Consider the following 17,819-nt stretch of genomic DNA (forward strand, 5'->3'; position numbering starts at 1 on the left):
TGATAAAGAGGCACCCATCTATATTTTAGTCTCCATAAGCCACCCATTGCCTTGACCTCATGTTGGAGGATATTGGCAAGCTTCCAGGGATCAAGACGAGTGGAGAAGGCAAAAAATATTTGCAAATTTGTATACAATCATTCATGGGTCCTTTGCCTAATGAGGCAATACACGGGGCAAAAGGAGTTGGCTCATCCTAGAATCACTAGATTTGCCACCAATTTCATCACATTGCAATCCTTAATTCAGTGTAAGGTAGCTTTGAGGCATATGTTTGTTGGTGAGGAGTGGACTTCCTCATCCTATGCTATGACCGTTGCAAGGATTGATGTGGCAAATTGCATTTTTTATGAGTCGGGCTTTTAAGCCCCTTGTGCTGAGATTGTGAATGTAAAATTTTTATAAATTCTACATTATGTTTTAACTTTTATTCATATTTTTCTTTTATTTACTTATTTTCATTCACACTTAACTGATATTAGATAATGTTTCACAATATTTGCAGTTCATTGAGCCCTTGGTAGTTCTCTTATAAGTTGTTGATAGGGAGAAGTTCGCATTGGGCTACATATACAAGGGCATGGATAGGGCCAAGGAGGCCATCAAACCTGTCTATGGAGGACATGAGAGTAAGTATCTACCCATTTCGAATATCATTGATAGGAGATGGCAAATCTAGCTTCACAAGCCCCTCCATGCAGCCGCTTATTACCTCAATCCGGCATTTCATTTCCACCCTAATTTCAAGACGGATGAGGAGGTTCTTAATGGGCTCTACTCAATAATAGAGCCAATGCCACCCGGTCATAGTAGCACTATAATCCACGAGATAGAGGCCTTTTCTAATGCAGAAGGAAAGGTCTTCTCTTGTCAACTTTGCAAAGACAATCCGACAAAAATGCAGCCAGGTATAAATATATTTTAAGAGCATAATTTTAATTATATATTATTCAATTTATTATTAAATGAGACAGATTTTTTTTCTTTTTCTCATCTCAAATAGATGGTGGCAGATGTTTGGTCCTAAAACACCAAATCTTCAACAAATAGCCATTCGTATTTTGAGCCAACCATCCAATGCTTCCGATTGTGAACACAATTGGAGTATGTTTGAGCACATACACTTCAAGAAGTGCAATAGACTGTCTATGGAGAGGTTGAATGATCTAGTCTTTGTTCATTACAACCTCCATCTTACACAGACAGCTTTGGACCATGACACCACCCCAATCATGCTAGAGGAGGTCAATCCAAAATCTGAGTGGATTACTGAGGCTATAGATCCTATCTTTAGCAATGAGGACCCTCTTGATTGGATCGACCAAGTAGATAGAGAGGCTGAAACTATAGCCATGGCAAAGGAGGAGGTTAGAGCATGAGCAAAGCCAAACACAGACAGCTGATGTTGGTGAGGGTGGAATAGAGTCACTGCTAACTCATCCAAGACCTACCTTAGACACCTTCGCAGGAAGGATGCAAGCTCCTTTGAACCATAGACTTGTAGTTGTTTTGATATTTGTGAGGAACATTTGATATCATGGATTTCATATTCCATGAGTTTTGTAATATGTTTACAATTGACAATATTTATATATCTATGTTTGCTATTTCCTTCAGCTACAATTTGCGTTTATACTAATGTGATCCATGTATGTTTATGTATGTGATCAAATTAGCTTCTATTTGATGATATTATTGTGTATTTAAGGTTTATTTAATAAAGGGTGCATGAAACAAGTTTTAAATCCTTAAAAAATCTAAATTTCTTGGGTTTTTCACTTTGCCAAGTCCTGGCTGAGTTTTTTTGCTGACTCCTAAGTCCCAAGTCGAGTCACCCTTGCCAAGTCTGAGTCGCGTTTCTATGGAGCAAATACACAGATCACCTAGTTGAACTGCGTTACCTTCAAATTTCTTGAAAGGAAGAACCAGAAAGGGAGTTGCAAAATATTGAAACTGCTTCTTCAAACTGTTTTTTATATTTTAGCATTCTTTTGTATATTTTGTTAGTTTTAGTTGGCTTAACATTTTGTAGTTTTTTAAATATCAACGCAATTTCAATTAATACATGGCACTATATGTTCTCTAGTATGTACCAAAAATGCAGAGTCTTAGAGAGCTCCAAAATTTTGTGCAGCCATACCTACCTCCTCTTAGAATTTAATACAAGTTGCTCTAAAGGTATTCTTCCTCCAGCAGCACACCAGTACACTGCAGTTTCCCCTCAGAAGAGAAGCATACCCAACAGGAGCTTTGGGCATGGTCAAGAGCAGCATTAATACGGTGCAGAAGTGATAGCAGAGTTCACCTTAGTTTCTGTGCAATTGAGTGATGCTTGTTAAAACACAACAGCCTTCAGTAGGCATCCTTGTTATAACGGCACATGTATGTTTGAGGTGCATGTGCCATCCTCCTTTAAAAGCACTGTTCCAAGTTAGAAAGGCACTGATTTTGTTGTGTTTTAGACTAGGCACCTGCATGAGAAGGTTCTAGTTTAGCAGTGAATTAAGTGTTGAATATGATGTAGAAGAATATGTGCATCCCAGCTTAAATTTTTAAGTTTAGACTTTGCTTTTTCTAATTTGTTTTGCCAACTTCCTATTAAAAGAATGGCAGGGGTGTAAGTGTAATTAAATAATTCCAGTTTTTAGCTAATCCAGGGTATTTCTTTTAAGATTTAATGAGTAGACAGTTGCAGTTCATTGTTTTCTTTTCAGTGTGATGTGCAATAGGACTTATCAAGCTTGATCTCCTAGTGTTTAGGGTTTATTTTTCTAAGCACATGATCTAGTTAGCATGGTCTAAAATTTAACACTTCAATGTATAAACTACAAAGTAATACAATTATTTTCTTACTTTCTGAGCCAATTAAAAAAGGTAATATCAGAGATAATATAGTTACATTTAAAAACATAAATATGATAAAGTTCACTAAGTTGCCTCCAAACCACCTTTCTCTGGTAAATGCTTGGAATCTTTCCAATCAATAAATAATTACTTCTTATAAAATAAAACACAAATCAAATAAACAAATTCATAATTTGATGTTTTTAATTTATGTTGACAAAGTATGAGTCGATGCAACACATATGCTTCTATTGAATGACATTATGCTATGTGAAGATAAAAAAATGCTTAGTAGTGCAGCTAAGTAACATTTTCCCGGGCCCCCATAATGCATGGTTACCTTGCACAAATTGTTTTTTGAACAGCAAAACTGGAAATATTAGCCTCTGAAATTCCAAATTGAAGAGATCCACGAGTACTAGCTTGAAATGATGAAGATAATCTGTCCCCTGTTGTAGGCCAGCCAATCAGGCAATCCATAAGCAAACACACCATTTCTTCAAATAGGCTTTCCATAAAGAGCCAGATAATGCTTGAAGGAAAACATACATCATAGACAAAAGGCAAAATATGAAATTGCAGCCCAGAAGAAGTATAGAGAATCATACATAAATGTTTGTTGAGAATAATTCCTAATGGATATAAGGGGCATCCCATCTTACCTAGGTTACTTCTGTACTTCATTTTCATTATTACATGATTAACCATACATATTTTCTTTGATTTTTTTAGTCTTCATTTCAGAATTCTGGTTTTTGAATTATTCAACCACGCATACCTTTCTACTAATTCAAAATCTTGATCCCATAAAACTGAAAAATTATCCAAAGATCAAATTCAAGCCATATAAGAATGCTCTATTGAAATTCATTATTTGAGACCATTAGTAAACATATTTTGTCACCTACTACTTTCTAACAATGTCTAGAGTCATTGAAGAAAACGTAAGTTCCTCATCTCCCTTGTCCTTTTTTACCATCAAGAATAAAATAAAGTCAACTTTTATGTAAATAATTTCTCCTCTTTTAATATTTTCACACACAACTCTCTTAGTATCAAAATTTAGCCTGTTCCTATACCATAATAGAAATATAAACTGAATACGAAATAATAAATTCATTAAAAGAAAGATATTTCATAAACGACAACAGCATTGGATTCATAAACTAATAATTTTCAGTGTCACAACTTAGATCCCAATGGAATCAACGTCAACAAAATTGCTAAAGGTTGACAACAGGCTACCACTGCAAAAACATGGATAAAATTGGATGCATGCATAAGTGCATTACACAAGTATAACATTATACTCCGACCAAGACTTTATTGAACATTATATCACTTGTCATAGAAAATGTGCAACACGTATCAGCTCTAAAAAGGATCAAATATAAGAGATTAACATCTGACGGGCTAGATCCCAATCAAGTCAACCTTAAACAAAAAGGAAATTCTAATGAGACTTATCAAACAAAGTTACAATATTGGTACTGGTTCAACTTTGGGTTTGTGGGTTCAATATATAGTCATTCAAAATAAATTTGGGCTTTGGATTCATCGATAAAAAAACATATAAAAACCATAAATATATATTAGAGACATTACATTTTTTTTAATGACTATAAAAAAAAAAAATTATATATATACATACACACTAAAAATTATAGACAGATTAAAGATTATAAATTGAATAGATTAGAATAATTTATTATACATTAAAGATTAGGGTATTTAAATAAATTAATTATATATCAAGGTGCTTTATATCAAGCACAAGTAATAAAAAGTTTAATTATATTAGAGATTGGTTCTTTTAAACTTCAAGTGCTCTCTTAAATCCCTCACCAATATTTTCCAGTATAGTAAAGATTTTCATGAGTATATAGAAAATGTATTAAGTTTTTACAACTCCACCAAAAACTTTGCATTCTTCATGCTTGTTTTTTCATGGTTTACATCAGGTATTTGTTCCCTTTATATTAACAAACAACGTTAACATTTTTTTTGTATTGCAAGTCCCCAACATTAACTGAGAACTCTTGCTTAATGTCCTTCTCAATGTCCAAGGGGATGTGGATGTATATCTTTATGTCAGCGTTCTTGGCCTTTTTAACAATTGAAACAGCTGAAAACAAGAATTCGGAAATTGGGGGAGAAGAAGACATAATGCAAATAAAGGAGATCCAATCAGCTTTAGCAGACACGGAATTAAAAGAGAAAATAGTTAAGAGACCAGATAGAAGAGGCCAAATCATGGTCACAAGTGGTAAGTGGATCAGCAAGTGAGCAAAAAGGAATCATTGAAAAACAAATCAAGAGACAAATAAAGGAAGAAGAAGACAGACAAAACAAGGCTACAAACATGATCATTAAAAGATTAAGGGACTTTGGTGAGAAGGAGAGTATTAAATAATATTATATCTATTCTATAATGGTCATCTTATCAAAAGCGCATAGCTCAATTGATTGTCTCTTGTATTAGACACCATATATTTATACATGCAAATATGATGATTCCCGTGTAACAACTGGTAACCATGGGTTCAACAAATAGCTTAAATTAAGCTAACAAATAATAACAACCAAAAAACAAACATCAACAAATTAACAAACATTACCACAACCCCTATCTACGTGGAAGAAATGATGGAGTAACCAACATTCCCCCCTTATTACATCATTTCTTTAAAGTACTAATAAGAGAACCCTGAAAACTTTCAAACTTCACACGTGCAAGAGGCTTGGTGAAGATATCAGCTCGTTGTTCCTGAGTTGAGCAGAATTGGACTGGATGTTGTTTTGCTGAAAATGTTCTCGGATGAAGTGACAGGCAACTTCAATATGCTTGGTTCATTCATGAAACACTGGATTACGAACAAGCTTGAGAACACTCTGATTGTCACAATAGAGGACGGTAGGCTGATTTTGAGGTATGCCCAATCCTTCCAATATGCGACGCAACCAAACTGCTTCACAAACTGCTGCACAATATTCTGCCTCTGTTGAAGAACGAGCAACTGTAGATTGCTTCTTACTTCCCCAAAAAATAGGACTAGAACCCAAGAAGAAAACAAATCCAGATGTGGATTTCCCATCATCCACTAAATCTGCATAATCAGCATTTGTAAACCCTGTCAAGGAAAATTGGTCACTCCTTTTATATTCCAAACCATGATCCATTGTACCATGTATGTACCTCAAGACCCCTTTTGCTGCTAGCCAATGAGAGGTCTTTGGTTATTGCATGAATCGTGAAAGAAAATTTACACAAAACTGATATCTGGTCTAGTATATGTCAGGTAAATCAACCTCCAATCATTTGGAGATAAAGAGTTGCATTCACCTGAGGAGATTGATCAAAGGTAGATAACTGCGAACCTGATTCCGTAGGTGTAGACATGGATTTGGAATCCATCATTCTGAATTTCTCAAGTAGTGTCTTGTCATAGTTTCTCTGTGACACAAAGATATGGCGATTTGTTTGCCATACCTCTAAACCTAGACAATAGTGAAGTAGCCTGAAATCTGTCATATCAAAAGCCTTCTTGAGATCATTTTTGGTTGACTCAACCATTTCTTCTAAGCTGCCTGTGATGACTACCTCATCAACATATACATTAATGATCACAATATCCCCCCCTTGTTCTTTGAGGTAGAGATTTGGATCATATGGATGCCTAGTGAATCCATGTTTTAGCAAATGTTCGTCAATTTTGATATACCAAGCTCTAGGAGCTTGTTTCAGACCATATAGGGACTTGACAAGTTTACACACCTTTTCTTCATTACTAGGTGCAACATATCCCTCTAGTTGGGTCATATAGACCTCTTTCATAAGGTCTCCATTAAGAAAGACACTTTTTACATCCATTTGGTACAATTTCCAACCAAATTGTGCAGCTAAAGCAAAAATGATTCTAATTGTTTTAATCTTTGTAGTGGGAGCAAAGGTTTTCCTCATTGTCTATACCCTCTTTTTGGGCATAACCCTTGGCTACAAGTCTAGCCTTATGTTTATCTATGCTACCATCTGCTTTATACTTAGTTTTGAATATCCTTTTGCAACCAATTGCTTTCTTACCAGGTGGTAGATCAACAAGCTCCCCAATGTTGTTTTTCATTAGAGATTGATACTCTGCATCCATAGCCTCTTTCCAAGGCTTTGATTCAAGTGCCTCTTGAACAGTAGATGGCTCAAAATTTTCAACAACTGAAGTCATTAGTGCAAAGTTTACCTCATTGCGAGCCATGTTGCGAGTCCTCGGACCTGAAGTTGAAGTGTCTGGAACTCCATCTAGCTTTGCATCTCGAATGGTACAAGTATACCATTTTGGCAATGATTTTCTGACATTGGCGGGTGGTCATTGACTATCAACATTCCCATCATTTTTACCATCCATAATGAATATAGGAGCACTATCTTCAGTAGGTGAAGATGTAGGAGGAGAACTTACATCATTCTTCTCATCAAAGATTACATCCCTACTAATATAAATCTTCTTTGTATTAGGATCCTGTTGTGACCATTTCACACATCGCCCCATTGCAAATGGGGACCCTTGCTTTTTGCTTTTTAGGGTTTGTTTTTTTTTAGGTCTTTTAGGGTTTTGTTAGCTAGCCTTTGCATTTTGAGTGTTGTCGGGGAGATCAATAGGATAGCAAGTCCGGCTTGAGTGAAGTCCTGATCCTGAAATTTGGCTAAGTCTGGAATGTCCTGATCCTGAATTTGACTAAGTCTGGAAACTAAAAAACCTCAAAAAACTAGATTTTGCAATATAACTCCTGGAGGTCTGAAACCACTCTCAAACATCCTGAAAGTATATATGGAATATAACTTAAAGTATAAGAAAGAAGAAAGATAGAAGGAAATGTCACTTATACTTAAATGTTATATTCCATTAAAATTGTCCTGATTGAGAGTTCGAAAACTCAAATTTCGCTCCTGACCTTCACTGAGGATCCAGAGCGAAAAACGCTCCTGTCCCTCTCCAAGGGTCCAAGGCGAATCGCTCATGTCCCTCACCAAGGGTCCAGAGCGAAAAAGCTCAGTGGAGTCATTCCTGACCTTGTTTGGACAAATTGAGACATCAAAGGCATGATGGAGGACAAAATGAACGTGATAGAGCATCCAGACTTGATTAAGGACGATGAAATGATGGAGTATTTGTCTAGAAAGGTAAATTCGCTCCTGTCCCTCTCCAAGGGACCAGAGTGATTTTCCCTCAAGGCAAGTTTTTGGCAAAAGGAAAGCAAGTTTCGCGTTTGAGGTGGGTGGAGGAAGACACAATCGATCTGTTGAAGATAATTTTCAAAGCTAGCAAAGGACGAATTGGCTTGTAATTGCAAAAGTGCTCCCGTCCCTCACTGAAGGACCGGAGCTTGAATTTCAAATTTGCATTGTTCTTGCAGGATCAAGACAATTTTATGATTTGAAGAGACCAAGGAAAACATGATTTATCCATTGAATATAATTTGGAAGGCTAACAAAGGACGGATAAGCTTGGATTTGCAAAATAGCTCCTGTCCCTCTCCAAGGGACCAGGGCGAAAAACTTAATATCCAGTCCTTCTCGCCAAGTTTGGACAAATCTAAGCCAAGGCGCGAATTTGAAATGATGTTTAAAATGCCTCGAGGTGGAAAGGAGTTACAAGGACCACGAATTGTGATGACAATTGGCAAAAGGCGCTCCTGTCCCTCTCCAAGGGACCAGAGCGATCTTGTTGATGTCCATTATCTTGCCATGCCTAGGCACCAATATCATCTATGACACATTAAATGCCAATTTCGATGAAGCCTTGAAATATTTTAAAAATTAAATTGACATTTAATAAGTGCGCCTAACATTTAATAATTAATTTTGAGCCTAAAAATCGAATTTTTTAATTATAAAGGCATTTAAAATTAATTATTATTATTTTAAAAATAAAATTGGAGCGCTTGGGGTATTATTTAATGTTTTTATCAAGTCGGCCTCTTCCTTTATTAATTTTTATTTATCTTTTGGCCTATTTTTCCAAGTCGGCCCATGGAAATAAAATGGTGAACGCTCTATATATTTGAGGCATGTTTTTTATTCAAATCATTCACTCATCATTTCAAGTGCGATTTGGAAGAGCAATTTGTGGGGCGAAATTCATCTTGAAGGCTATTGGAGACGCGTATTTCTTGCTAGATTGGAGGATAAATTCCAGATGTTTTGAAGGCATTTGAAGGCAAATTTCCAAATCTTGAAGAAGCTAGTGGAAGATGGAGTTCTTTTCCAAGCTAAAGGAGGTGCATTTTATCCAAGGGAGAGCTTTGATCTACACTTTGCCTAGCAAAATTCATCTATTTTTACATCATTTCTTAGAGTTTAAAACTCAAGAGGAGGTATGGCGTAATCACCTTGGCACCATTTTTGAAGATTTAAATTTTGCTTTGAATCCTAAATTAGGAAATGATAACTCAAGATTTATCATGAAGTTTCCTAATTAAAACCTTGAATTTTCCTTTTAAAGTTTAATTTTTAGATTTCAAGATATATTACTAATTTTGAAATGTTGTGTAGGTATCAAGATGGCGACTCCAAGCTCGAAAGATCTACGAGTCGAAAGACTCTCCTCAAGGAAAATCAAGCCAGATCAAGGACGATCAAGCAAGGACAAGGACGACCTTCTTCGATCCAGCCTAGCATCGACAAGGACGATCTTCTTTGGACTAACATCATCAAGGGCGACCTCTTCCAAATCCAGCATTCCAAGGCAAGGTACATCAATCGTCCTGCACATCAAGGACACAAGAAGTTAGAACAAGGGTTCGTTGAAGAAGCAGATAGTTCCAGATGAATTAATTAAAGCTAGCTTCTCAACAACACCAAGTTGAATATTTACCAAGTTACAAGTGTCAGACGAGGTGGCATCCTAGTCATCACTTCTCCAGTCAGTGTGGTCCACCTCAGCATGTCCAGATTCAATGTACCTAACTCATGGAAGGTGGCACAAACTCCGATGTACCTACCCCGGCTATCCATTGGTGGAATTTTCCAAAGAGGACATGTGTCCAAGCAATACAATTATATCATTGGTCAAGCATTAAATGTTATGTAATGGTTGTAACAAACCCTAATTAGGGTTTTCATTGTTGAATCTCGGCCATTGATCTCAAATCGATCTATGCCATCGAATTGTATTGAGGGCACTATATAAGCCCTGGCATTTCATTTTGTAAAGGCAATTTAAGAGTTAGAAGATAGATAGAGAGTAGTTAGAAGGTGATTAGCTAGTTGATAGAATAGCAATTAGAGTAGAGTAGAGAGAGAAGGCAAAGATTGTTGCCAAGATGTTGTTGTAAGAGACTTGTAACTTCATTGAAGAAATGGTGAAATTTATGGGTCGATTCGACAATTTGCATGGTCTTTATACTTCTCATATTTGATTTCATGTTATTAGATGAGTGGAAGAAATGTGCTTGATTGATGGTGAAATTCGTATATCCATACTACTAGCAGTTTGTTGATTGCAGACTTACCTTGCGTAGTCAACTGGAATCATTCAGCTTAAGCTTAACTTCAATTGTCGCTTCTTCATTGATATGCATCAACCTGATGGTGTCTATGCCTGCAGTGATGATTTGAACATCATAAAGCTTTCCTTCGAAGATCGCACTAGCCTTGTGGAGATGATCCTGCGATGTCAAAACAAGACCTAGTTAGAATTTTATCGAAGATCAATCATTGCTCCTACATTCCTTAGTAATAGGATTAGATCCTCTCTTCGCCCTCGTCTTTTTTTCTTTTTTTTAAGTCAAAGCCAGTAAGAGCCTATGTTCCAGCAATATTCAAAGCAAATCAGAAGTTCAGGCATCAAATGTAAGTCCCCTTGTGATTCCAACAAATCACATCATACCACAGAGAGCTTATCCACACATAGAGACCCTACATACAAGAACCTTGGAGTCATCCTGATTGATCCTTTTTCGCGATATCTTCAGCAATCAGAGGCTTTATTCAAGAGAGGATAAGGTACCCTTAGGTATTTTATTTTGTGTTTGATTGTGTACAAAATACACGTCAACAGAATTTGGTGGCCTATGCATTTGCACACACATGGGTAACTGTGGACTTGATACTTTGTCTCAATGTGATGGTCTCTTCTTGTAAGTGTTTCTTAACTCCTGGTTTTGTTAAGGGAGGTTTTCTGAGTTTTCTTTAAGAAAGATTGATTCCCAAATGTTTTCCAACATTTTTCAGTGGTGTCGCCAGATGTTGTGACCCTTTCACACATCGCCCCATTAAAATGGGGACCCCCTCTTTTTTTGCTCGGTTTTGCCTGTTTCTCTCTCTGCTTTTAGGGTTTTTGAGTCGTCTGGATTAGGGTCAAGCCTTAGGGTTTCCGTTTTGATGATTTTAAGCCAGAGTCCAGTCCAATTTTGAGAGATTGTTGAGCTTCCTCTCGTAGGATGCAATTTTGAAGTGGGGTAAATTCGTCGGAGGTCGAGTAGGTTGATCTAGGTTCAGTCAGAATTTTGAAATATAAGTCCAAATTTTGCCTAAGTGTTGACGATGGAATTATGGAATTTTGTCTGATTGAATGATTTTGACCAAATTTTGAAAATTTTGATAATTGATTCCGGACATTGGAAAAGTCTTATTGTTGCCTTGTCAAGTGATTAAAACTCTAAAATCATGATATTTTGGCCTAGGGAAGCGAAATCGCTCGTCCCTCAGTCAGGGACCAGGGCGAAAGTGATATTTTATGCATCCTGGTTATTAATTTGTTTCATTTGTCTTGTGCAGGGTCGCCAGGAGATGCAGTTGAACGCAAATTGGAGGTTTTGAAGATTTTTTGAGACTCAAAATGGCAATTTTTTGAAGTTTGAGGACAAATCGCTCCTGTCCCTCACTGAAGGACCGAAGCTTAAAATCCAAAATTGCCTTGCCCTTGCAACATTTGAACGATTTCGCGATTTGAGAGGAACAAAGGAGATACATCTTATTAGTCGAATATAACTTGAAAATGTCATCATGAGGAAAATGGACCATAGAAGCAAAATCGCTGCTGTCCCTCTCCCAGGGACCAGGGCGAATTTTAGTGGTAGCTCCTGTCCCTCTCTCAGGGACCAGAGCGAATTTCCTTATAAGGCAAGATTTGGGCAAAGATCAAGTAAGTTTTAACTTTGAGGTAAGCAAAGGAGGCATAACGAACCCATTGAAGATAATTTGAAGATTGTAAAACGCCAAGTGAGGCCTATGTTATCCTAGGCGCTCCTGTCCCCCAGCCAGGGACCAGAGCGATTTCTTCCCTAGACAAATTTCTCGCCAAGATGAAACGAATTCCATGTCAAAGGTGAATGAAAGGAAGCATGACAAGTCCGTTGAAGATAGTTTTAAGCATTGGCTAAAAGTGATTGAGCCTACAAGTACAAGCTCGCCCCTGTCCCTCAGCCAGGGACAAGGGCGAAATCAAGGTTATCTAACATTTCCCTCCAAGTTTAAGTCACTCCAAGTCAAGGTACAAGGAGGCAATGATGTTTGGAACGCCTCGACGAAGAATGAAGTTGCAAAGACCGCCTAATATGATGAAATCACCTAAGTTCGCTCCTGTCCCTCTCCTAGGGACCAGAGCGAAATCTCTAAGTATGCTTAAATTTTGAAGGCCACGTTCGTTTCAAACATTCAAAAGGGAGCAAGGGACCTCATTTTATACTTCGAAGGCAATTGCAAGTCGATATAATCAAGGATTAGCACAATGAACAAAAGGTCGCTCCTGTCCTTCAGTCAAGGACCAGGGCGATATTCATGAAATCAATCTTTTTCTTCCTAGACCACGCCAAGGCAAAGTTTCACAAGATCGAATGTGTCTTTGGAAGGATGATGGACAAGGAACCAAACGTCAAAAGGTGATCAACTTGAGCAAAGATGCAAAATCGCTCCTGTCCCTCACCAAGGGACCAGGGCGATATTCACTTAAATATCAAATTGGCCTTGCAAAGGACAAGTTAAGTATGCGTAGAATGAATAGATAAAGTTATTTCTTGCCTTGTGACGTAAGTTGGCAATTAAAATGATCAAGGATCAAGGAGAAATACAAAAGTTCGCTCCTGTCCCTCACCAAGGGACCAGGGCGAAAATGGTCTAGGGGACATTCATTCAAAAGATTGAATCGATCAAGCTCAAGGTTCACCAATTAAAATGCCAATTTTGACGTAGAAGAAGTGACTTTGAACATAAAAGGGCGTGAAAATCAAGAGCAAAATGTTAGATCGCTCCTGTCCCTCTCCCAGGGACCAGAGCGATGTGGTTTGTACCCTTTCACCTCTCATGTTTTGGCGCTAACACCATTTTCAAATTATTTCAAATGCTAAATTTCGATAAAATGGGCATTTAATAAGTGCGCACAAGACATTTAATTAATTAATTTTGCCTTTTAAAAAATCGAAATAATTAATTACAAGGCATTTAATTAATTAATTATTAATTTAAATAAAGAAAGAGCGCTTGGGTTTATTTTAAATGTTTTGCAAAGTCGGCCTCCTCTTTTTATTTAAAATTTTGTTATTATTTGACTTATTTCCAAGTCGGCCTATGTGCAATTAGAGGGTGAGCGCCTATATAATGAAGATGTGATATCTCATTTCAAACCATCATATTCATCCTTTGCATGCGAAATATCAAGAAGACAAGGTGCGAATTTCATCAAGGTGATGCGAAACATCATAAAAGGGAGTGCGAACTTAGGTTGGAGTTGAGTGAACTTGCCATCATCACGTTGAAGACCCCTAAGGTTGGCGAAGTTACTAAGGAAGGTGTTCGCTTGAGGAAGATCACGTTGAAATCTTCAAAACTCCAATTTTTGTCTAGGCAATTCGCCTTATTTTGCATTTTTAGAGTTCGCTCGCAAGAGAGGTATGGCGAAGATCCCTTGTCTTAATTTTGAATTTTGATCGTCATAGTTTAAATTTTGAATTTTGAAATTTTGAAATTCCATTAGCTTAATCGTTTTTAGGAAATGATAACTCAAAGACTTATCACGAAGTTTCCTAAATTTAATCTCTAATATATAGTTATACATTGCAAAATCTATTACTTATTATGAAATGTTGTGTAGGTGTTACGATGGCGACCCCGAAGGCGGGAGCATCCACCAGTCGTCCAGCTCTCATGAAGGAAGATCAAAAGAACGAAGAACTGGAGACCAAGATCGTGTCCAAGTGGAGCAACATTGGAGATACCAACTTGGGCAACTTCAGTACGAAGAAGTTTCGAGAGGTCCCTTATATTGGCAAGCCATCACCTGTCGCCAGGAGGATAATTGAAAGTGGCATCATTAAGGCGGCCGGCTTCCCTCCAGCAATCCAGTGCCATGAGTTGATGATCGAGTGTGCTCGCCATTATGATCCTCAGTCCAGAACAATCGTGTCCAAGGAGGGAGACACTTTTGCTTATCTTTCAGAGGAGGCTATAAGTGAAGCTCTTCACTTACCAGAACATAAAGATATGATTTATAAAAGTTTAGAAGGAGCCAAGTCCATGTACGAAGATGATCCAGATGCTTGCCTAAGCATCATCAACAAGAACTGGTTACTTAAGAGTCGTCCTCGCCTGAGCAAGATCCCGAACACACCACATAGGATCGATTTCCAGGAGGAGTACAGAGATTTGATAACAATGCTCAACCGAGTCACAGGAGCTCCTCAAGCCTTCTATTTTGAGAAGTGGATGTTCCACTTCATTCAAGTGATAGTTCAGGGGAAAGGAACAATCCATTGGGCTAGAATGATTAGCCATTGCTTGGACGTACAGTTAAGGAGACTGAAGGCTACCAAGTCATTCCACATGAGTTCATACGTCGTATATGCCTTGATCAGGAGCTTTGAATATGCAGGACTACCTCACAGAGGAGTGATTGGAAGAGGACCCGATGAGGTCAGAGTTTGTGATTCCTATGTTCATTTGCATCATCCTCCCAGAAGCAACTACAAGTTAGTTAATGATACCTTCACGATGAACATCACCAGGACGTTGCAAGGCGGGATTCACAATAGGCTATCACAGGATGCACAAGAGCTAGTAAAGAGGTACGATGCTTGGTTCATCCAATTTCCGAAATTTACTTATATTAGAGTTCATGGATGTCCTTCACCTCCATACATGTTGCCGAGATATCCGACAGACAGAATTGTGTTACTTGAGGTAACAAGACAGTTGGCAGCTTATGTGAAAGCATTCAGACACAGACATGGAAATGGAGTTCCCGTGCCTATCATATTGGGCAATTCAGTTGAGGTATGTCCTAATGCTCTAGCCATGGAGGATGCAGAGAAGAAGTTAGCTTTATATTCATTTTCATTCTTTGCCTTGAGAGAGAGCTTTGATCCATATGGGTATATAGAGGAGACGGTCGGAAGAAAATATAAACATGAACCTCAGGTAGAAGACTTTGTGATGAATCTCTTGGATGACCTTGAAGTGAAAAGAAAAATGCATTCTAGATTGCCTTTAGACTTCATCAGGAAATGCAAAATTTACAGAGTGGCCGACCAAGCTCGGACAGTGGCAGGCATCTTCAATCATCTTATGATCGAGAAAGCAAATCAGTGAAGCTAGATTGGAATGAACCCGAGGTTGTGGATCTAGATGCTTTGATGGCTCCAGTCTTGTCTTGTACTCGTAGATGGGTTGATGTGCAGCATTAGAAGTTGAGAGAGCAAGGTATATCTATGACTTTCACTTTGGAAGAGAAACCAGTTGAAGGAGGAGCAAGTGTAAGTGAGGGTAATCCTAATCCCAGAAATACAAGCGAAGGCAACCTTCGAAGTGTAAGTGAGGGCAATCCCCATCCAAGAGGCTCGAAAAGGAAAGAGAAACCTGAGAAAAGAGAATCTTCCAAGAAGAAGCAAGAGGCCAACCGAGATCGTTCATCCGGCACATCTTCTCGACAGGAGAAGAGGACACTTGAGATAGAGGAATCCATGGAATCAATGGTGCAGAATGATAAAGAAGGACAGGCACCTCGAAGGTCACCAAGTGGGTCTCTCCAAGCTAATGAGCTACATGAAGATAAGGAAGATAATGAAGTAACGTCTCCTCTCAGGGAAGAAGAAACATTGCCCAATGAGATACAGGTTAGAGAAACAAGACCGGCCATCCCAGATTGGTTAAAGGAAAGACTTACAAGGGTAATTGTGATCGAAGATGAGGACAGTGTGATTGATTTAGAGAGCCTTGTTGGAGATTCCCAGGAAGTGACAGAGAAGAGGAAGGCTACTAAGATGTCCAAGATGATTAGAGATGAGACTGGATCCAGAATATTGCAGATAGCTACACCGGCCGTGGACAAGTATGAAGGTGAGATCCTTGCAGAAGAATATGATGTAGAGACATTTGAGCTTGGTCCACTCACAGCCGAGCAGACACTAGATGATGCCACCGATTCATTTGAGGCATTGAAAGATAAGCTTAGGGAAGAAATGGAGAAAAATAGAAAGCTTGAGAGAGAGAGAGGTGCATGGAGAACATACTTCAGCCATCTCAATCAACCTTTGGGACGTCAGGATCTAGCAGTATCTCCTACACAGGCACTTCCCCTTCAATCAATTGGTGAGGCAGAGAGAGTCAAGAGTTTAGTCCAGCTTATGAGCTCATGGATTGACAAATCTCATACAATCGCCATGGAATTTGCAACAAGGATGATGCAGACCATTCATAGGGCTATCCAGGTTCTTGAGGTCATCCACAACTTGATGATAACTGTAGCTGCTTTTGCTCATACTAAGGATGTTATCATTCCTGTCTTGCAAGTAATCAGACAAACATCAAGGAAGGTCCTGGCACAAGAAAAGATAATGGATGGAGGACCTCATAGTTTGCTTCAGTGGTCAACCTTACTCCAAATGAAGGAAGTTCTCTTCGAGGACATCAGTACTAGGTGCAATCATGTTGAGGAGGTTATCCACCCGATCCAGGACAAAGTATTTGAGGTACTACGTACCATTCTTGGCAGGAGGATCGAAGTTGAGACAGATGTGGATTTGCAGGAATTGGAAGATAGAGTCAAGGTCATCTTTTGCAAAGATGAGAATGTTATTACAAATGAGCAATGAGATCAGATGTTTGCCACCATGCTCCTGATTGAGAAGACCAAGGAACTTGAACCTGAATGGGACGCTGCTCTTCTCAAGGCATTTGATCAGGTCATCCACTTAGAAGAACGAATGAAGAATCTTCCCGAGATTCCCATTGCTGAGATCGAAGGAATCGTATCTAGATTCATTGCATATGCTAAAAAGGAGCATTGGAAAGGGAATAAGATTCTAGATGAGAGGTTGTTATAGATGACATGGCACCTTAATTGTCATTGGTCTATGTCTCCTAGATTTTTGTGCCAAATTTAATATTTGGCTATGCATTTAATGTTGTGCAATAAAAGGGGGCTATTTGTAATAAACCCTAATTAGGGTTTAGGTGTCATAATCATGGCCATTGATCTTCTTTCGATCTGGACCGTTCATTGTAATTGAGGATGCTATATATACCCTCATTTCTTTTCATTTTGTAACTAGAACTAGAAAAATTAGAGATTAAGGAGAAATTAGAGAGATTAGAAGCAAGTTGTTTTTGTAGCAAGATTGAGCTTTGAGGGAGGAATTTCAAACAATTGTTGTACATGATGGCTTTGAGATCAATAAAATATTGAAGTTATGGTGTTTTATTACAATTCTCGTGGTTATCTTCATGGTTGTTCATTTTCTTGAATCATTCTCAATCAAAGTAGTGTGTTAATTCGAAGGACAAAGTGTTGGACTTGATCTTTGGTAGGATTCGCTTTCCAAACCACTAGCTTCTTGCTGATTGTAGGAACGCCTTGCGTGGTCGACTGGAGATATTTGAATCGCTTAAACCTTCAATCGTTGTTGTATCTTGGATATGTACCTTCGTGGTAATGTCCTTGATACTTGATGTATTGAAAAATCATTTGTTACCTTAGAAGATCGCATTA

General features: G+C 38.2%; 1 protein-coding gene across 3 annotated transcripts in view; it reads right to left on the bottom strand.

The window, feature by feature from the left end:
• LOC131062309 (ferrochelatase-2, chloroplastic) overlaps positions 1-17,819 on the bottom strand; it is a 93,727-nt gene that overhangs the window by 57,496 nt on the left and 18,412 nt on the right. For all 3 annotated transcript variants that reach the window (XM_057995940.2, XM_057995939.2, XM_059209173.1), the window contains one exon: positions 3,185-3,293. In XM_057995940.2, the coding sequence (XP_057851923.2) occupies positions 3,185-3,293 (109 nt within the window). The remainder of the gene's footprint in view (positions 1-3,184; positions 3,294-17,819) is intronic.

Source organism: Cryptomeria japonica, chromosome 7 (assembly GCF_030272615.1).
Source record: "Cryptomeria japonica chromosome 7, Sugi_1.0, whole genome shotgun sequence".
Taxonomy (NCBI): Eukaryota; Viridiplantae; Streptophyta; class Pinopsida; order Cupressales; family Cupressaceae; genus Cryptomeria; species Cryptomeria japonica.